This window comes from Lycorma delicatula, chromosome 8 (genome assembly GCF_047948215.1).
Source record: "Lycorma delicatula isolate Av1 chromosome 8, ASM4794821v1, whole genome shotgun sequence".
NCBI classification, from domain to species: domain Eukaryota; kingdom Metazoa; phylum Arthropoda; class Insecta; order Hemiptera; family Fulgoridae; genus Lycorma; species Lycorma delicatula.
Window position 1 is genome coordinate 84,434,385 of NC_134462.1, and position 22,811 is coordinate 84,457,195.

General features: G+C 30.5%; 1 protein-coding gene across 1 annotated transcript in view; it reads left to right on the forward strand.

The window, feature by feature from the left end:
• Positions 1 to 22,811, forward strand: part of Dhc1 (dynein axonemal heavy chain 1) — a 224,683-nt gene that overhangs the window by 83,287 nt on the left and 118,585 nt on the right. The window contains exons 23-34 of the mRNA XM_075372596.1: positions 3,246 to 3,481; positions 4,740 to 4,799; positions 5,041 to 5,262; positions 12,340 to 12,606; positions 15,649 to 15,861; positions 16,171 to 16,370; positions 16,668 to 16,832; positions 16,997 to 17,149; positions 19,500 to 19,707; positions 19,831 to 19,992; positions 20,423 to 20,647; positions 21,673 to 21,845. Of these exons, the coding sequence (XP_075228711.1) occupies positions 3,246 to 3,481; positions 4,740 to 4,799; positions 5,041 to 5,262; positions 12,340 to 12,606; positions 15,649 to 15,861; positions 16,171 to 16,370; positions 16,668 to 16,832; positions 16,997 to 17,149; positions 19,500 to 19,707; positions 19,831 to 19,992; positions 20,423 to 20,647; positions 21,673 to 21,845 (2,284 nt within the window). The remainder of the gene's footprint in view (positions 1 to 3,245; positions 3,482 to 4,739; positions 4,800 to 5,040; positions 5,263 to 12,339; positions 12,607 to 15,648; positions 15,862 to 16,170; positions 16,371 to 16,667; positions 16,833 to 16,996; positions 17,150 to 19,499; positions 19,708 to 19,830; positions 19,993 to 20,422; positions 20,648 to 21,672; positions 21,846 to 22,811) is intronic.

Here is a 22,811-nt window from a genome sequence, read left to right on the forward strand (position 1 = left end):
ATACAATACTACACAAAAATAATATATATAGTAGAAGAAACACACAGTATACTTGCTAGGGACATTGCTGCTTACCCGCGCCTAGAAGTCTTCTCCCAACTCTCTTCCATGTACCTCCTTCGTCTTCAGGATGCTAGCCACCATGCTCTGTACCGCATCCCATTCTCTCTTCCCTTTCAGCATGTGAGCTACAGTTGTTTCTGGAGTGAGGCCATCTGTGCCATGCCTACGCCGGACCACAGCCCACCTTTCGCACTCGTAAAAGGTGTGCTCTGGCGTGTCATCCTGACCGCAGTAGAAGCACCTCGGTGTCTGTCTTCTCTTGAACCGATGTAGGTAGACCCCGAACTCCCCGTGTCCAGACAGGAACTGCGTGAGGAAGTAATCTACCTCCCCATGCCTCCGCCTGACCCACGGTCCCAAGTCCGGGATCAGTCTCCTGGTCCATGCCCCAGCCGTAGCCATTCTCCACATCTCCTGCCAGTTGACCATCAGCTGCCTCCCGGCTTCCGCCTTCGGCGTTCCTTCGTATGTGGAGACCAGCTGCGTGGCCCGCAGCTCGATGGGAGGCACCCCTGCGATGACTGCCACTGCGCATCCAGATACGGTGCGGTACGCCGATGTTATGCGTATCGCCGCTCTTCTGATAAGGGAGGCTAGCATCCGTACGTTCTTCTTTCTCGAAAGTGCGTCCTTCCAGGCCGGGACCGCGTGCAGCAAGACGGAGGAAACCACTGAAAGGATCAGCCGTCGCTTGCTCGCCCGTGGAGCTCTTGTTGCCCATTAGTTTTTGTAGAGCGTCTTGTATCTGCTCGGCCCTCTTCGTGACCTCTCTGAGGTGGGTGTTAGACAGCCCATTCTTGGCAATCCACACGCCCAGGTACTTAGCGCAACCGGACGTGTGGACCCGTACGTCGTCCACCATGAAGGACATTCCCCTCAGTCTTCTTCTGCCGGTGATCGGGACAGCTGCCGTCTTGTGCGGTGCCAGTCGTAGTCCTCTCTCCCCCAGCCATCTGCTGACGACTGCCACCGCCAAGTTTGTCTTATCTTCTACCTCCTCCTCCGTCCGTCCCGACACCATCAGCGCGAGGTCATCTGCGTACGCGACCGACTGGCATCCTTCCGGGAGTTCTTCCCGCAGAAGGCCGTCGTACGCGATGTTCCAAAGAAGAGGCTCAAGCACCGACCCCTGCGGAACGCCTCCAAACATGTTGAAGTCATCTTCTCCTTCCTCTGTGCGTACCCGCAGAGATCTCTCATGCAGATAGTCATTTATTACGGCGAGCAAGTAGCCGCTGATCCCTCTCTCCCGGAGTATTCCCATGATCACTCCCCATGGCACGCTGTTAAATGCATTCCTGATGTCTAGGAGAATGATCAATGGGATCTTCCTTCGTCGCCACGTGCCTGCCGACTGAACTCTGGCCCACTCTAGCACCCGTCGGACGGCGTCGACGGTCGATCTTCCCCGAACGAAGCCGTACTGGTCTGGGGAAAGACCTCCGCCAGCCTCAATCTCCGACCGCAGTCTTTCAGCGATCAGTCTCTCATACAGCTTTCCCATCGTGTTGATGAGGCAGATCGGCCGGTATTTCCTGGTTTCTTCGGCTCCCGGTTTCGGGAGGAGGCCCAACCTGGCCTCCTTCCAACAGCCGGGAAAACTCCCCGTGGACAATGCCCCACTGAACATGTCTATCACCGTCCACGGGTGCCTATCCACCAACACCTTCACGATGGACCCAGGGATGTTATCTGGGCCCGGGCTCTTCCGCAGGCTCATCTTCTTGGACGCCCACTGTAGTTCTTCTACAGTGAGCAAAAAAGGCCTATACTGAATGTTTTTACTTCCTTGTATGAAGTAAAGAAGTATTGTGATTGTGAAAAATTCTGGTTTTCAGATTTCAACGGAAATATACATTTTGATCATCTCTGAATTCTTTTTAACTAGTTTCATGACGTCTGTATGTACATATGTATGTATCTCGCATAACTCAAAAACGATTAGACGTAGGATGTTGAAATTTTGAATTTAGGACTGTTGCAACATTTAGTTGTGCACCTCTCCTTTTGATTACAATCAACTGGACCAAAAGTGTCCAAAAAAGCCCAAAATCCAAAAAAATTGGTTTTTGAACTTTTTCTTAACTGCAGCAATAATTTCTCATTGAGAGCTTTTCAGCGATATATCATAAGTGGTACTAATTTTCATTGGTTCCAGAGTTATAGCCAAATAAAATTTTAAATAATGAAATATTTGGATCTTACAAGGGGAAGACACATTGGTTTGAATTCGATTTCATTTTGATTTTTCCTTTTCTTAACTTTTTTCTTTTTAATTTAAATATATTTATTTATTAATAATTATTAACTTCTGATTGTAAAAATGTTTTTACAATAAATAGTTATTCAATAATAACAGTAAAAAAAAATATCTGAAATATTCATGAAATAAAATTTTATATACTTTTCATTTAAAAAAAAATGTGTACGATGAAGTCGTGTGCTGTCCACATCAGATTTTTTAGATAGTCATCACATTCGAACTGTTCATCAGAAAAGAATTTTTAAATACTTAGAAAGCAGATAAAATAGTGTTCTTTGGCAGTTTTAAACACAATCTATTAACTTTTTGTATAATCTATTGATGTAGATATGGTACTCGAAATAGTTCAGAATAATTTAGAAAAAAAGCAAAGTTTAATATTATAGAACTTGAGTCATTTTATTAACTGGTTCATAAGATATAACTTCAACAAGCTGTTTCTTTTGTGATGCAGACTATAGTAGTTGATGTAACATTGCCTTAAAATTCTACAGAAGATATTAACTGGAAACCAATTACTAAAACACTCTAATAATACCATCATGCAAATCCAGTATTATGATTTACTTTAATTGGTTTTAAAGCTGTGTAGTGCATCATCACCAATCAACTCTTGTGAGTGCTGATTGTTATTGTTAAACTACAGTGTTTTACATGTATCATATACTGTACCATATTGTGCTAGTGAAAAAAACCTAATAAATCTTATTTCATGTCTTTTAACAAAAATTACATATGAGATTAATTTAAAATTCAAAAAATAGTGCACTTCAAATATTGAAAAGGATTAATTTTATGTCATAAAAATAATAATAATACTTTTAGTTGCAATTCATAAATTATTTGTTCCTTCATAATATTTAAATGCAGTTGAAATACAATTAATTAAATTAACTTATTTTGTGTATTCTATTTTCAGAACAATTAAAGTTTGGGCTTCTCACAGAGTTAAAATCAAGTACACATCGTATTGGCCTGATGTTAAAGAAAAAATATCGTAGAGAGATGGATTATGTTTATGCAGTTATGAGTGAAATGGATAGAAAATTGGATCGACCCATTAGGGATCTCGATGATGTACGATTGGTAATGGAAACACTGAAAAAGATAAGAGAACAGGAAGTCGATATGGAATTACGCATTGAACCTATTGAGGTTTGCAATCATTAATCATTGTGATTAACATTGTGGTCTTGTTTTCTATTAGATTAAAACTAATGAAAGTTGATTATACAACTTGTATAAAGGTCAATGTTGATTATAGATACTAATCAACATAGATACACCCTAAAGGGATCTGGGTGAATGCTTCATGTTGTGAATCACACATGTCTGTAAGTGACCTTTAGTTACCCTTTGGATATAGTTGTTTTTATCTTGGGCAGTTCTTGTAAGAACTTCTAACAGCTGTCTTTCTTCATGGAATATCTTTTTCCTTAAATGTAAAACCACATAGGCTAGTAATAAATAAATAACTTAGATTTTATAATAAAAATAAGGTTTTCAAAATTACTAGATCAAATCTTTTGTTGTAAAGATAATAAAACAATATATTAATCTTAGTGATTACTATCTTACAATTACGATCTTATGGAGTACTATTATACTCCACATTGCTCTTCTTTCGTAAGGATTAGTTTAATCCTCCTCTTGAAAATTTTGGATCCAATTGTATGTGAAACATGAAAAAATCTGTACTGATTATGTAGGTTATGTAATGCATTAAAGACAGTGACTACATTAAATTTTAATATAAATGATATTTTTCATATTCAAAATTAATTGTGGAATATATGTTTTAATTAACTTGTGACAAATATATTATCGCATGTTTGTGGCATGACCAGGAGGATATTGAGAGACAAACAAATACAGATGTGTATATAATTAATTCCTTTCATAAATATTTTATCATACTTTCTTATGAAGGAATCTGTTCCATTACTCAGGTCCGTTACACTAGTCTTGTTACAATATTGTATGTGTATACAATGTACATTATTGTGAAACAATAACATTGCTCTTAGTGTTAGAATGAAGCAATGGTTTTTGCAATACATGCTAGTAATAAACACATGGAGTTTTATGCAATGTTAACTTTGACAATGCTGCTTTTCAGTCCATTTGAAAGGTTCTAAATAAAACCCAATTTATATAAATCTGTTAAAAATGAACAATATCTGAACACAAAATTTTTTTATCTTATGTTACAGATTTCTTTTATATTTTCAAAATATACCATAGAATCATGGCTTTAAGGTTTCATAATAAGACCAAATAGTGGAAAATTTGAATCCTCAAAAATTAGTTTCAAAAACTCGTATTTTTACAGTTTTACATTTTAAAATCTCAACTAAATTACTGCTTTTTTTATTATTTATTAATTTACACAGTTTATTGTTTCATTCTACAGGAAGCATTCAATGTTGTAACACGTTATGAATTGCCAGTGCAGAGAGAAGATCTGGATCAGGTAACTTTATTATAACTTTTAATTTAGATGTAGAGTAATTTAGACATTGTAAAGAATTTTAGATGTAGATGTTTTAAAGATAATAAGAGAACAGACATAATAAATTCATCACAAAGAGTAAATTGCTACTAGATTTAGATATTAATCATCCAGATATTAAAAAATGAAAATAATTTTTTTTAGTTTTTGGATTACAACATGTAACTCCCTGAAAAATAATATTAACATATTTTTCATTCAGGTTGATAATCTTCGTTATTCTTGGCAAAATTTACTTGCACGTGCAATGGATGTTAATGTATTACTATTAACAATGCAACCACATTTCGAAGAAGATTTAAGATGTAATTTAGAAAGATTTAGATTGGATAATATTGAATACTGTCATGAATATAGAACATCTGGACCAATGATGCCTGGTCTTACTCCACGTGAAGCTTCTGATAGACTTATATTATTCCAGGTATAATATTTTATTAAATCTACATCTTTTAAATAAGTATCAAACGCATTTTTACCACATGAGGTCTATAAAAAAAGTAATGAGACTAATTTTTTTTTGGCAGCCAAAGTGGAAACACTGTAAAGTTATTAGTAAATATGTGGTTACATGAACAAATGATTTATATTAGGTATTAATATTTTTAGTCTGTTGTTGCCACGTGAGACGTAAACAAACTTTTTGTGAAACAAGTTTTTGTTTTGCATTACAAAAATGAACGATACTAATTATGTGTAATCAAGTTTTGTGTTAAACTCAGTGAGAATACTACTGAAAATTTTTCAAAATTGAAAAGGACGTATGGAGATGATAATCTACCACAATCCCAAGTTTTTAGGTGGTTTAAAGCATTTTCAGATCGCCGGGAATCAATTGCAGACGATCCATGCTCTGGAAGACCATAAATGTCAAAAAGTGATAACAATGTTGAGTGAATCAGAGACTTGACACAGTTTGACCAGCGATTAACTGCCAGAATGATTGCAGAACAACTGAATTTTAACTATAACATAGTCCACCATATTTCAACAAACGAATTGGACATGAAAAAAGTTTGTGCAGAATTGGTCCCAAAAAACCTCATTTTTGAACAGAAAAACAACAGAGTGGAAGTATGCCATGATCTTCTAGGGCAAAATGAAACTGATCCTGATTTTCTAAAAAATGTTATTACTGGTGATGAATCTTGGATACTCGTATTTGAGTAAGACCCAGAAACAGAACGCCAGAGCAAGGAGTGGCACACTTCAAACTCACCATGTCTGAAAAAAGGAAAAATGAGCAAATCAAAAATCAAAACCATGCTAATTTGTTTCTTTGATAGTAATGGCATTGTCCATAAGGAGTTTTTGCCTAGAGGACAGACTGTAATCAATATGTTTACCGAGAAATTCTTAAAACGCCGCAGAAAAGAAATGCCCGTGTGAGACCAGCCATCAAAGACAACTGGATGCTGTATCATGACAATGCACCTTGTCACACTCCACTCTCAATTAATGAATTTTTGGCAAAAAAAAACATTCCTGTAGTTCCTCGACCAGCTTATTCATCTGCCTTGAGTCCCTGCAACTTTTTCTTGTTCCCAACTTTAAAAAAACACCTCAAAAGGACACGATTTTGGATCAGAAGAAAACTTTTTAAAAAATGTAACCGACCATCTGAAGGATATTCTGGTTTCTGAGTTCCAACACTGCTATGAAGAGTGGGAAAGCTATTTGAAGCATTCCGTGGCTTCCCAAGGGAACTATTTTGAAGGTGATAAGAGTCCATGTACAATTGGATTGTAAATAAAAAATTTTTTTGAACCAGTCCCATTACTTTATTTACAGACCTCATATGATGAAAGATTTTTTTCTAGATTCTATAACTACTTATTTCTACACATCACATATTTTCAGAAAGAGTGATAACATATTTTTTAGGATAACCATAAGAAAATTTCATTATTATTCTGCCTTATTTTTATTCATCTCCAATAAAGTTCAATTTTTTTTTTACACTGATGAAAGCAGTGCGTGAACTACATGATTCATTGTATTTCAATACTTTTTATGTGTTAATTGTACACTTTCAAGAAATATATTCTTATTTTAACTTAAGACAGTCTTCTTTTGCAAATAATTGAAACTATTTTTTTATGTCACAAGTTGCAGTATATTTTGAATACAGAATCACTGCATTGTTCTTTTTCATTGTGTTTTATTAATATTTTAGATTACTATTTATTTTTAGATATATTAATATTTTTTTGATAAATCAAAAGAAAACAATAATATAAATTACAATTTTCTATAATGCATAGATAATTCATAGCTAGACCATTAACTCTACTGTGGACAGATGAAATAAAAAAAAAATTCATTTCATTCATTGTGTTCTGCCAATGGGGCAGATCTTGCCATGGCTCCTCTCCACTTGTTCCTGTCCTGTGCAAGTGTTCTTGTTTCCAGATATTTTCCTCTTTCCACAACTCCAATCAGTTGAAATCTTCTTCTTCCCATTCCTCTCTTTCCATTTACCAATCCCTCAACTGTAGTAAGCACTTTCTTCTCATACAGTGTCCTAGCCAGTTCCTTTTCCTGCCTAAAATGGTATTTAACATATTTCTCTCCTCTTCTATTCTTCTCAACACCTCTTCATTTGTTACTCTATCCTGCCAACAGACGTTTACTATTTTACACCACACTCACATCTCAAGCACCTCAATTCATCGTTTGTCTTCCTTTCTTTATGTCCAATTTCTGCACCATAAAGCATAACACTCCAAATAAAATCTTGCCAATTTCTTCCTCATATCTAAATATAATTTCCCACGTAGCAAACTTCTTTTCCTGCTAAATGTCTCTTTACCCATTTCTATTCTCTTTTTGATTTCTGTGGTACTGCTAAGATCTTCTCTTATGAAGCTACCCAATTACTTAAATTTCATCACCTGCTCTAGTACTTCAGTCCCAATTCTTACATTAATATTTTCATCTTTGCCACCTAATACCACACATTTTGTTTTCTTTTTATTAATTTTCATCCCTAGATTTTCACAAGTCTCATTCAGATCGCCAAGCATTTCATTTAACTTTGTTACACTTTTTGCCTGCAGCACCATGTCATCAGCAAATCACATACATTTTATATTTCCACTATCTGTTACCACACCTCTATTACCCTTCAAACCACTGTTGATGATTTCTTCTAGATAAATTCTGAATAGGGTAGGTGACATGCAGCATCCTTGTCACACTCCCGTTCCTATTCCTATCCTTTACATTGTCTCACTTCCTATTCTTACTTTTATTTTCTAGTTCATATACAACTCTTTCATAAGTTTCCTACCTTTCCAATCAATTCCTTTCTTCTTCAAAATTATCATCAATTTATCCCATCTTATTCTATTAAAAGCTTTCTCAAGGTCTATAAACACAACGTATACTCTTCTTCTCTTTTCTATATGTATTTCACCAATAATTTGAAGCAGTCCTACAGCATCCCTAGTTCCAGCTCCCCTTCTAAAGCCATATTGTTCTTCTACAATATTTTCATCCAATTTTATCAACCTCCTGTTCAGAATTCTTAGTAAGACTTTTGCTGCATGCAAAATTAGAATAATAGTCTAGTATTCTTCACACTTTCTAGCATTAAATTTCTCTGGTAATGGGACCATTATTGTATCCAGAAAGTCTGTAGGCCATCTACCCTCATCTCATATATTTTATTGCACAGATCCAACAATAGAGTTTGTCCAATCTCTCCAAGAGCTTTACAACTCAATCAGCAATTCATCACATCCTCCAGCTTTCCCATTAACCATAGCTTTCATGGCCACTTTTCTCTTGCCATCTCAGTTTTTCTTCTTAATTAATTATTAAGCTTTCTTTAGTTCCTTTTACCTTTCTCTGTCAAAACATTTTTCCATTTTCTCCTTTCATTCATTTTTTCTATCATTTCTTCACTGACCCACTCCTTCCACATTCTTTATCTGTTCTTAATTTCTATTATTTCCTCAGCTGCTTCTTTTATACTTTTTTTATATTGTATCAGTTGTTATATCTCTGTTGTATGAGCATGTAATCAATTTGATACCTCTCTCCATCCAATCTTGACACCCATGTATATCTCCTTCTTTTATGATTTTCAAACATTGTGTTTCCCAGTAGCATAACATTTTCCATGCAGAACTCTCAACTAATCTCTCTCCTCTTTTGTTTCTGTTACCTAAATCATATTTTCCTATTATCTTGCCTTCTTGTCCTTCACCAAACACAGCATTCCAGTCTCCCATCATCAATACACATACCCTTTTTTCTTTCCTTCTCGTAATTTTTCAGCTTTCCATAATACTCCTCAACTTCTTCTTCTTCAGTATACTGTGATGGCATATATACTTTAATTATTACAAGATCTGTATCTCTACCTTCTATCCTTATCATCATCAGGCGGCCATCAACATATTCCTCCTTAATTACTTTTCCTACTAGTTTCTACTTTATTAATACACTAACTCCAATATACATACTAGAGTCTAAAATTTTCATTTAATCTATAAATTATCAGAATTTTGAAACTATACAAAATGAAAAATAAGAAAATTATACAAAAATATGAAAATTTTTAAATATATGTTATTAATTTTCATGTTAATGAATTCTATGTTTTTATATAATAATAAAAATATGTACATAGTTCTATGCAGAAAACATGATTATCAGAATATCTAACATAGAGTAAGTATACTTAAAATCATAAAAAATAATTAACAAAACAAAAGTGTGATTCATAGAAAACATGGAAATTTAAAAAGAAATGATAAAGTTTTTCCAAATTTATTGTAACAGTTTTGGTGGTAATTGTTGAACATACAATAAATTTAAATCAATTTTACACTTTTATAAAATTATATAAATTACTGCCAATTGATCTCAAGGAAACTATTCATTAGTAATTCTATTATAGAACTTAAATTAATAGAATTGTTATAAAATATTATGTAAAAATAGTGACGACTACCAATAATTAATAAAACTCTGACAAAGACTATATATATTTTTTTTTATTTCTTTATTTCTTTCACTTTTACAGAATTAATAATTAATGGAGTAATCCTAATACTAATTATAATATTACTTAACTTAATATATTATACATTTATATTAAAATTACTGTGTAATAATATTAATGTAATATAAATAATTAGGTCACAAATATTATGAACAAAATGTAATTATAAAATATGGAAACATTGCAGAAAGTTAAATTACAAATTTATACAAAATTTTTTTGTAATATTTAGCTATATAATTATGTTCAGTTAATCCAAGTAGGTCTTTTCAGTTGTGTTCACTAATACCTGCTCTTTTAGAGAAACTTCAGGTATTTTTTTAATTAATGAAGGCATATCAGAACCTTACTTTTATCTTACAATAACAGCTAATTTATATTCTTCGTTTAGGACATTTTATAGAATAAGTGATTCAATAATGCTTTTTTGGTGTTTGTACCTTCCTGTCTGTTAACTTAACATCTTCATTGTGAGTGTTACTTGAAAGATTTATTCCCAATTTAGTGCACAACTATTTAACATCACAGAAAATATCATATATCATATTCATGCAAAAAGTATGGATCTTTATCTTTCTTGACACATTTTTTAACACAAATGAATGATCTACTAATACATTAATCTTTTTAAATAAAATTTTAATTATGACATCAACCTAAATTACATACATGAATAAATAACATATTAAGGTAATGTAGTTAAGTTTCCAAGCAATTAAATCACAATCTCTTATAAGCTTATGTGTTGGTCTCAAGTCAGTACTGCTTTTTTACAAGGTACTCCCAATTTAAATGATATTTACTATAATTGTTCAATTTCTTGCCAGTTACTGAATTTATTTCAGTAGTTTTTTTATTATTATCTTTTATAGGAACATAGCATAGGAACACTTTAGTCAGTCCATTATCTAAGTCTCTTTGATGAGACTGTTTGGGCCTTGCAGCCTTCCCAGTACTTATTATAGTTTCAATTTTTGTGCCCTTTCTAGTGTTGAAAATGTTTGTGTTGTAAGTTTTTTCTTGTGAATGTGAAGCGAGTGTTTTTGTTCTTGAGTTTTTTGTTTTATCTTATCTGTGGTGTCTACTGGTGTAATACAAATTTCCTTCAGATCCTCTCTTATTTCTCTGATCCGTCTGCATCCTGTTTTCTTGTTTTTCTAGTCGAGATTGTACTGTACTAGCTGTTGCAGAAGTCTTGAATTTTGCATCCTCATATGTCCAAAGAATCCTAGTCCCTCTTATGCATAGTATCAGTTATGGGTTCTTACTCTTTGTACATGACTTTGTTGGGCACTATCCACCACTGCCAGTCTTTTGGATACATTTTGTTGATGCAGGTTCTTTCAGTTTTCTAGAGTTTGTCAGTCTTTTATTGTTCGTCCAGGTGGAATAGTGTTTCTAATGCATATGTGGCTTTCGGTCATATAACCATGCTGTAGCATCTTCACAAAATTCTGACTGAAAAATGTATGCTGTACATATGATAATTACTGTATTATCTTTTAATTCAAAATAGATAGTAATTAAAATAAAATTTAAAAATTACAACACAATTTTTTATAATATTTTTTTAAGAACTCACATTAACTCACATTACTATTTTCTTACTTCAGTTATTTCTTCTCATTCAGGTTTCAGGTTGACAAAAATTCTTTTTTTACTACTGTTATCCATAGATTTATTTTAATAGGCAGTAATGATTTAAAACACTGTCTAATGATTTTTTTATGTTTACTATGCTATCAGCAATTGAAAAATTCTTTCAATACTCACCTAATTGTAATTTTTTTATAATTTTCTGTCAAATAATCTGTATGGATACAGAAATTAAATTATTGTAAGAAACAAATTTCTTACAATGTAAGAAATAAAAACTCTTCTACTCACAATATTAATAAAATATTTTAAACAATACATCTGTTGCATATCTTCCTATCAATGTAAAAACATTTTTATGAGGATATTGAATACATATATCATAATCAAATATCTTAAAAACAAAGCAGGATAAAATAAACGTTCATAGATTAAAGGAAGACTGTACTTAGAAATTTAATAGGTAGAAGTTTCTTTGGTATTTACCAAAGCAGAAACCTTGAGAAAATATTACACGTTGCATTATTATGAACTATTGAATTTTCCCATCACATATAATACGTCAATTGTATGTTTATTACTATTGATTAATAATTTATAAAAAATTCAAATGATTAAAAGTAAATAATTTAATAACTAATTCATCATCTTTTTGTTGATTGTTTATCTCATTTTTAAATATTTATATAATTTTGATCCTGGAATGTTATTCATGTTTCACAGTTTTTGTTTAAAATCTTACATATAACATCGGTTAGTGTTTCAGTTTATTTGGGTTTTTTAGTTAAGTTTCAGTTTATTAACTGTTTTAAGTATGTTAATCTTCTATTGAAGTTAGATCACGAATTTATCAAAATACCAACCACTAAAAATATTATATTTATTGTTTAGAATCGATTTGATGGTATGTGGCGAAAGTTGCAAACATACCAGAATGGAGAAGAACTATTTGGACTACCACAATCTGATTATCCTGAGTTAGCACAAATAAGGAAAGAATTAAATCTTTTACAGAAATTATATAAGTTGTATAATGATGTAATTGACCGTGTAAGTAGTTATTATGATATACCTTGGGGTGAAGTAAATATTGAAGAAATCAATAATGAACTCATGGAGTTCCAGAATCGATGCAGAAAACTTCCTAAAGGACTAAAGGTATTTTTATATTAATAGCCAATATTTATATTAGTATATATCAATTTAAAAAATTAAAATCTTGTTTGTCATGTATTACTTTTTTTTATTCTTACTTGAAGATATTCTCTCTAGACAATGCATTTCTTAATAAATTCATTAATGACAGATTGAATTCTGACCTTGCCAGAATGTTTAAATATTTAAATTGTAGTAACTCCACAACTCATATTAGCAATAATGCAAGAGTTTGGTAAAAGCAAATCAAGAATAAAATATCTTTATAGGTTGGTGTAATGTTACATAAATCTTAACTGCCTTGTACAGTTAAACTAACATGAACTGTTTTTTTTTTTTTAATATATTCACTTTATTTGATAAAAATGGGTGATCCCAATGGTCATAAAATATTCATCTTTTAACTGTTTTTAATATAATTTTTTATTTATTGCATTAGATAAATGAAAAGATGTTTGCTATGCTTTTATCCCTGATGATTGATGACGAATAAATATTTGAAACTATAAACATATGAAATGACAACCAAACCAAATTTTATAAGCATAGCATATATAATAACTTACTTCAGAATGTTTTAAGTCACCTATCCACCCACCTTCAGTGATTTAAATTTTGTGCCAGCTGATGTTTTTGTTTACATACTTTTTTTCTATTAGGCAGTTATGTATTTATAATCAAATATCATTTAGAACTTGAATTTTGTTTATTATTTAGTATATTATTGGTGTCTGTTTATATATTGAAATGTATTAAGATGCAGTAAGTCTATTACCTTCAGATAAAAAAACCATTACACAAAGAACATAATACATCTGGAAAAAATAAGTTTAACTGCTTCACCTGCATAATATTATACACTAATTAAGAAAAACACTGTTTTAACAAAGTATAATGAACACTTAAAAAACTTCCATAGCAACTTACACATTCAGAAATTGTCAACCAACTCATTGACACAAATCACAAACCTAATAACATAGGCAATCTTGAACCTTAGAAAAACACAAAAAAATTCACATTTTAACCCGCTTAAGCATAATGAAGTGTACAAATATACAAATATACTATATTTGGTCAAATTAAAGTTGACCCAAATATATCTCAACCCCCAATTTTTTAATTTAATTTTCATCTAAAAATTGATAGAGATTTTTATGTTTCACTAATAAGATTTTTACCAGTTAATAACAAATTAATTTTGAAATTTATTATATGTAATTACATAATGCTATATGTTTTATTATATTATATACACTTGCTTAAATTTTATGTCTAAATAACATCATAAAAAAATGTAAAACTGTGTAAAAGATTTGTAATAAGAAAATTTTAAAAGCAATAATAGTGATTATAATTTTTAATTTTTTATTGAAATTGTTTTTCTATATTTTCATGAAAATAAATTTCAATAAAAAATTCACTACTTAACAAAAAAATTCATTCACAACATGTGAATACTTGAAATAACATCATCACTACTGCCATCTGAAAATAAAATGTTTTTTCCATTATTTGATTCATCCTCCCGCCGAATATCATCTTCAGTTCCATCTATTGTATTGCCAGTACAACATTGTTTAATTCCTTTCTAATGCTAACTGGTGTTATCGAGTTCTGTGACAACAATCCAGTCACATAATAAGCTCACAAAAGGTTTTTTTTATTTTTCCACTAGGAGTTATCTGATGACAGTTGCTTCGCATGTAATAGTTATAATTTTTTAAAGATTATCTTTAAAAGACTTGTACATAACTTCATTCAAAATCTGTAAGTGTGAAGTCGCATCACCAGGTATTATCACGAAATCAGTGTTTAGTTTTTTTAGTTCTGATTTTACATTTTCAGTCAAACCACCCCTAAATGCATCTAAAATTAATATGGATCACTGTTTTCTAAGACCTAAATTCCTGAACCATACCATTTTAAGTCAGATTTTGACAAAAAATTCATCCATCCAACCTTTTTGATTAATTAGATAATTTTATTAATAATAATAGGTAATAATAATAACTGAAAGTAGTTAATATTATAAATATAAACTTTAGTAAGTCCTCCACCACAAATGTAGAAACAAAATGGAACTATGAAACAACTTAAAAGCCCAGTCAAATTCAGATATAAGTCGGTCCTACATATATAGGTCAACACTCAATTTTATGGGAGAAAATGTAAGAAAAAAACTTGACCAACATTTGAGCAAATACGGTAATTAACAGACCCAGTTCAGTTCTAGAGCATATTTGACCAACGTATGTCTGTCTGACTCAAAATAAAAAACAACTTTCAGTAACATCATTTGATATCTATCATTGATATCAAGATGAGAACAAGAGCACCTATTATCAGAGTTTCAAAAAAAAACAATTGCTGAAACAACTGTAAATATTTTGAGGTAAGTTATTAATTATGTTGGACTTAAAAATTTGGATCATTTGCCATTTCAAAAGTCTATACTTTTAAATAAAGATAAATTTTTATCACTTAAGGAATTTGTTATAAATAAACAAGATATTATATTATTTACATATTTTTAATAGTATTTCATAAGTAATTGTAATATGCTATTATTACTTTGTTCAATGCTAGTATGGTAGTTAAACATGAATTTTGACTAAGTACTGTACAAGGGCATATACAAAGCATATATATATATGCTTTTATATAACATGTATATATTTTACAGAATTTTTGGAATGATAAAAAACATATAATTATTGCAATGAAAGTATTACAGTAATTTTAGAGACTTAATTCATACTGAATGTTTATTTATTAAAGTGATATGGCATGTTGTGGTATGGTTATCAAATTATCAAATGAATGCAATCATTCAGGTCATTTCTTGTGGCATTGTTTAGTAACTTGACATCAGGAAGGCAAGGAAAAAAATTCCACTCAGAAAAACCTAAAAATGAGTATGAAACAGAACAAATTTGTTGTATATAGAATACATTATCAAATCGTTTGTACTTTAATTCTGTATACAACTTAAACAGTGATAGATTTATTAAATTTTAAAAATATATTATTTATTCCTTACAGGAATGGCCAGCATTCCATGCGTTAAAACGAACAATTGATGATTTCAATGACATGTGCCCACTTTTAGAGTTAATGGCTAATAAAGCAATGAAACCCAGGCATTGGCAGCGTATTATGGAAGTAACAAAGCATAATTTTGAATTGGATAGTGAAGGATTCTGTTTAAAGAACATCCTAGAAGCACCACTTTTGAAACATAAAGAAGATATTGAGGTAAAATTATGAATGTTTTTATTTTGTCTTTTAATTGTCAGTAATTTAAAGTAAAATTTAAAAAATAATCTTTGTCTTTTATTTTACCTATTATTTTTGTCATTTAATTGAAAGTTGAAGCTATTATTATTAACCTTCAATTAAGATTACCTGCCAGCTACAAAATCGTTAATGATCATATTATGAAAATAGCATTATTAATAAAGTTTTTAAAACAGTTTTAGTAATTTTTATTTTCTCAGTTTTCATCAAATGAAAGAAAAAATTATGTATGTCTGTTAATAATAAAATTTTGTGATTTTTTTATAGGATATTTGTATATCAGCAATGAAAGAAAAAGATATTGAAGGAAAGTTAAGACAAGTAACTAATGAATGGTCTGTACATGAATTAACATTTATGACTTTCAACAATCGTGGTGAACTTTTACTTAGAGGTGACACAACTGCGGAGACAATTGGTCAACTTGAAGACAGCCTCATGGTTCTGGGTTCTCTACTTTCTAACAGGTCATTTACCATACAACTGTTATGCCTGACATAACACTTATTTAGTATGAATATTTTTATCCAATCATTGTATTTTGTCTTTTTTTTCATGTACTTATTTGCTAAAATATTAATGTTTTGTTTAAATTACTGTTTAATCTAACTTAATTAATTTTATAATAATACCCATCAGATCATAAATAATATTGAATGGCACATACAATCGCTAAAATCAATTATTTTGACTATAAATGTAAAATAGAATTTTCTTTTAATTTTTCATTTTTATTATGACTTATGTTTTTGTTGTTTTAATAGGTACAATGCTCCATTTCGTAAGCAGATACAACAGTGGGTGTTTGATCTTGGAAATACTAATGAAATCTTGGAAAGATGGCTTCTTGTACAAAATATGTGGGTTTATCTTGAAGCTGTATTTGTAGGTGGTGACATTGCTAAACAACTACCTAAAGAAGCCAAGAGGTTGGTTTTTATGTGTTTTTGTTCTGTCAAGAAATCATTTTGGTTTTTTTTATAAATTATAATATATAATTTAATTTTGCTTCATAAATTTAAAAAAAAACTGTTGATTTCAAAAAATTACAAATTTAAAAATGCTTGTTTGTAAAATTTTTTGTTTATTATAGGTTCAGTAAAATAGATAAATCATGGCAAAAAATTATGCAGAGAGCACATGAAACACCTGGTGTTGTTTCTTGCTGTGTTGGTGATGATATGCTTAAACAGTTATTACCACATTTACAAGAACAACTGGAACTCTGTCAGAAGTCACTTAGCGGGTAATTAACGATTTTAGTAACTGGTTTTAAATTAACTAAGGTAAAACAGAAAAAATTGAAATTCTTCACAAGATTTGAACTTAGTATAAGAAGTTCATCCTTAATCAGTAGGTTAGTTTGTAAAGTGAAATCTCTGAATTGCAATCATTGTTGGAACTGTGTAAAATATGTGCATTGTTTTGAGGTACCCATACTTTTGAGGAATCCTGAGAATAACATTTTATTACAGTTCTATTTAATGAGAAATTATGACGGATATTCCTTTGTCATATATTCTCCAAATTAATGAATGTAACGAAATAGTAAATTGACAAGACAGTAGGTTTACCACATATATGTGCAGCATAGATTTTATAGTCTACAGAAAACGTTTTCATTTACTATTGTGGAAATACAAGCATTACCCAATTATTTTAGAATAGTAGGTGCTGGTTCACTACAATATAAATTAAAAGCATTAAAAACAACCAATAAAAATTGCATTACACATACTAAACAAATTATTAAAGAAAATTTGTAATTAAAAAATGAATATTTTTTTTTTAAACAAACATTTTTTAAAATTATTTTTACTGAAAAAAATCTATATTTTTTCGAAATTTTTTCTCAGATAATATTGTTTTCTAAATGAGAACAAAATATTGATGAAACTGGGTTCAACGTTTTTTCAGTAACTCCTTTACAGCTACATGTTTGATACTTTAATACCCAATATTATCGTTAGTGGGTCTTATTAACACTTACATTCTAGATGGATTTCTATAAATGTTAAACAAATATTTCTACTTCTGTGTTGTAGTTAAAACCACACATTATTTTACTTTAATCGCAATCATTGATGTTATTTGTTATATTTACATCAAAAATCAAATTTCCTTCAACAGACAGCTCTCTATGAAAACATTATAATTACAAATGAAGGAAAAATGTTTTTTTATTTTTTATTTGTACTGCATATGAAATCAATACTGCTGGGTGTGAATGCAGTTAAATATATCAATATCTATTTTATATGAAAATGATGATTCATGCAATAAGCCATGCATTCTCCCTCTGCTATTGTTAAAAATGAAGAATACTTTCACATAAATAACACAATAGATGACAAGAAAAATTATCAGTTTGATTTCAATTCTATATATTTTTACTACATACATAAAACTTAAACAGTTATTTTTACAAACATGTTTGTTTTCTCATCTGCTGTTAAGGATGTTTGCTGCTAGCAGTAGTTTATAAGAAACCCTACTTTAATGTACAGGGATTTGTAAAAGTTACCATTATTTAGGGAAGTATATAGTTGAGAGGTGTCCATTACACAACAGGCATTCAAGGGCAAGTGTGACAAATGACAACATTGAAAACCAGATCAACATCTTGTGGTTGATGAAATTGCTTCAGAAGTGAGTATCAGTCATGGAAGTGCCTGTTCCATTATCACAAAGCACCTCGGGTTCAATAAGTCTGTGCAAGGTGGGTTCCTAGATTTTTGACAAAAAATGAGAAACAGGTCATCAGGAGATTCGTCAAAGGCTCCTGAATAGATTGTTTGCTTTGAATAGTCACATGTTTATTGATCCATCACTATATTCCTGAGTCAAAATCTGAGGGTATGAGTGGAATATGATGTAAAAGTGGAGAGTCTTATCCTGTAAAGGCAAAAACACAACTGTCAGCTGGAAAATTCTCGCAACTGCCTTTTGGAACTGAAAAGGTGTATTGTTCATCAATTTTCTTCACAGACATTACACTGTGAATGCTGTATACTACTGTCAGCTCTAAGAAAGCGAAAGCGCCCACACAAAATGTACCATCAACCAATCAGAAATCTGATTCACAATAACACAGCCTAATGGTTGTGTGAGGCACTCAGGATAAACTGGATGAAATTTAGTGGATATACTAGATGAAACTTTAGAATATCCTTGTACAATCCAGATTTATCCCCCTGCGATTTATTCTTTTTTAGGCCATTGAAGGAGGCAATGGTAGGACATTGATTCCAGAGCTACAACAAAGTAGAGTTTGTGTGCAATTGGCTTGTGACAAGTCTTCAGACTTTTTGTGAAGAAGGGATCCACAAGCTCCTTATAGGCTGGGAAAAATATGTAGAACTTTAGGAATATAAATAAATATGTTTTGTACTTTTATTCTCTACCAACAGATTTTAACAACAAAAGTCTGGTTTATATGATTGAGTCCCTTATTTTTCAGAAAAACTCTTGTTACCTATAGCAGAAAATATTGTTGTAATAAATAGAATTAGATGCAGTTTAAGTGTACAATTATGTATTTGTATGAACAGTATATGTATATTACTATTATTAATTTTTTTATCGTTTGCCTTTAGGTACTTGGAGAAAAAACGAATGATGTTCCCTCGTTTCTTTTTTGTATCTGATCCAGCTCTTTTAGAAATTCTTGGACAAGCATCAGATTCACATACGATTCAGAACCATCTATTATCAATATTTGATAATACTCGCTCTGTAAAATTTCATGATATTGAGTACAATAAAATGACTGCAATAATTTCATCTGAAGGTGAAATGATTCAGGTATATAGAGTTCTTTTTTAAAACTAAATAAATAAATATTATTAATTTTCATTAAATACAATACATTTTATGTCTTTCAGTGTAAATTATTATCTTGTTTTTATTTTTTGTTTTAATCTTTAGTTGGAAAGAGCAGTGCGAGCTGAAGGAAGTGTGGAAACATGGCTGACTAGTCTGCTGCAAACATCTCAGATGTCTTTACATTCTATAATACGTAATGCGCATACTTCTATTAATGATCCAAATTTTAACTTATTGGTGTTTCTTGATAAGATGCCAGCTCAGGTACACATTAACAGTAAACTGCCTATGAAAATCATTAGAAATAAGTTGGGTAAAGATTTATTAATTCATTCAGAGAATCAGAGATATTGGTAGATTGGTGTATGTGTTTGTGTGTTATAAACCATACTCTCTCACCCCCCTCTCTCTCCCCCCCACTCACTCTCTCTCTCTTTCAACATTCAATCAAATTACTCATGCATAAACCCTCATCATGATCTCAATTGTGTTTCTTTGTTTTTCTTTAACAGTCTCTTAGCCAGGGATAGCTAATTCCTTTATAATAAGTTTTAAACCAGTTTGATTTTATTTTAGAATTATTTACTCTTTAATGTAATTTTAAAAGCATACAACTAGTCAATCTGGATAGTTTATGTAGTGCTCAAATTATTAACATCTAAAATTGACTGCTACTTTATTTTTCTTGTTGCAGATTGGAATATTAGGTATTCAAATGATTTGGACTCGAGATTCTGAGTCTGCTTTAATGCAAGCAAGATCTGATAAAAAATTAATGCCAGAGACAAATAATAAATTTTTAGAATTATTAAACACACTTATTGACCAAACAACAAGAGATCTCACAAGATTGGAAAGAACAAAATTTGAAACTCTCATCACAATCCATGTACATCAGAGGGATATTTTTGATATATTGGTTGGTAAATTTTATTAGCATTCTTATCTTTTTATTTATTTATTTATGAACAGGCAAATGGACACCTATTTATACATACCTTATTTTGTTTTCTTTTTGATAGTGGGAAATGAATCTGTATTGTTACATCTTGAAAGATAATTTAGATCTTGTACAAGAGCTAAAATTAAAAGACATTAAGGCAACATCATTCTTAAAAATTGAAGTATACAAGTGTAGCTGTGGTGTTGATTTCAAACAGTAACTTTATTTAAATTATTATTTTTTTTTTTTAATTTAACCAGTTATTGTAAAATTTGCCGATATTTAAATTTATTAACTGAAGTTTTAACTCTATTTTTGTCAGTCAGACATGGTAATTCTGCTGCAGTTTCCATATAAAACAATTTCTCTTTCAATTTAAATAATTATGTTTGAAGTAGTACTTTATAAGCACTGCTTCATAGTTAAAATACTACTAGATTTTTTTTAATTTATCTTTCATTTATGAATATTTAAATTAGTCTATTTTTGTTATTGTTAATAACTAAGTTTGTTAATAGCAAATATGTCTATTTACTATTAACTCACTGTTAGATTAAAGTTAGCACATGTGTTTTTTTTTTTTTTTAATTCATTTTTGTGGTTATTCTATCTTAGCACGTTATAGGGTGAGGTCAGTTTTGCAGTTGTTCATTCAGTTTTATGTCAAATATTTCTTAGATTCCTTAGTTTTATCTGAAGAATTGTAATCCACTACTGGATGTTCAGAATCTAATTAAAGGTTACTATTTGTTCAACTGGATTAAAACCAGGATTCAACAGCATCCCAAAATAATTAATCAAATAACTATTCAAGAAGTTATTATTGAATGGATATTAAATTTAAAATTTTTGTTTTAAATACATTAGATTTAAACAGTAGAACTCACTGTTGTATAATTAACATCTTTGCAGAATAAAAAAATGTAATATAAAAAATTATTACTATTTCCAAAATATTATTACTGAACATTAATGAAATCTTTATCTTCTTGTTTCACTAGTGTCGTTTGAATGTTCGATCTGTTAATGATTTTGAATGGTTAAAACAATGTCGTTTCTATTTTAAAGAAGATCTAGACAAAACGTGGATTGCTATTACTGATGTTACGTTTACATACCAAAATGAATATCTTGGTTGTACTGAGAGACTTGTCATTACACCTTTGACTGACAGGTAATGTCATTTATATTTTGACAAAATGTATTATGATTACAAAGTTTCTTATTTATTATTAATCTTAATAATAAAGAAGATTAATAATCAATTATTTTAAATTTGTAGTCATTATAAAATTAATTTTACAAATAGATTGTTAAATAGAATAACTACTTAAAAATTTTAAATAAAGAAATTATTACATATTTTGACAGAAATATCTGTTACTTCTTACAATGACTGAATTATATACTTTATGACAAGGTTAATATGTTTCAGCAAAATATAAACAAAATATACCACAACTATTTAAATAAATGGGCCTTTGCTCTCCAGTGACATGTAACTTGTGAAATTGATACTTCATGCTGAGCAATAATGGCAAGGCTTTCTAGTATTAAATATTTAATCACTGAACATTGAATTCATCTCACAGTTAGACTGAAATACCCATCAATGCAGATCTGCTTCTCAAGTAAATAAATGTTTAATGTATTCTTCTATTCACTCAATTGTAGTTACAGGAAAAAATTTATTTTTGAATAATGAAACTCATATCATTTTGCAACAGTTGTCATTCCCTCAAATTTATAAAATAAAAACACATACCAAGTATATTAATAAGCCAATGGTTCTGTAGACATAACATTCATGATAAAGGAATATATAAACTAATGAGTTTTATATGTCTTTATTTAGACTGTTTATGCGTCATTGCTAAAACAAAAGCAAACCTGTTTTTATACTTCTTAGACCTCACAGTTACAAAATATTAACATAGACACAAATTAAAAATCTACAGAAAATCTAATCAACTGACATATTCAAAACAGTTCTTCTGTTAATGCAACAAAAATTTTCAGAACTGTGCTTTACAGACACCGTAACACAACATTCCAATTTTAACAAAAAAGACTACCGGTATGAACTAGACGCAATAAAATATTTATGTGAAGCTCATTAGCTTCACATAAATATTTTATT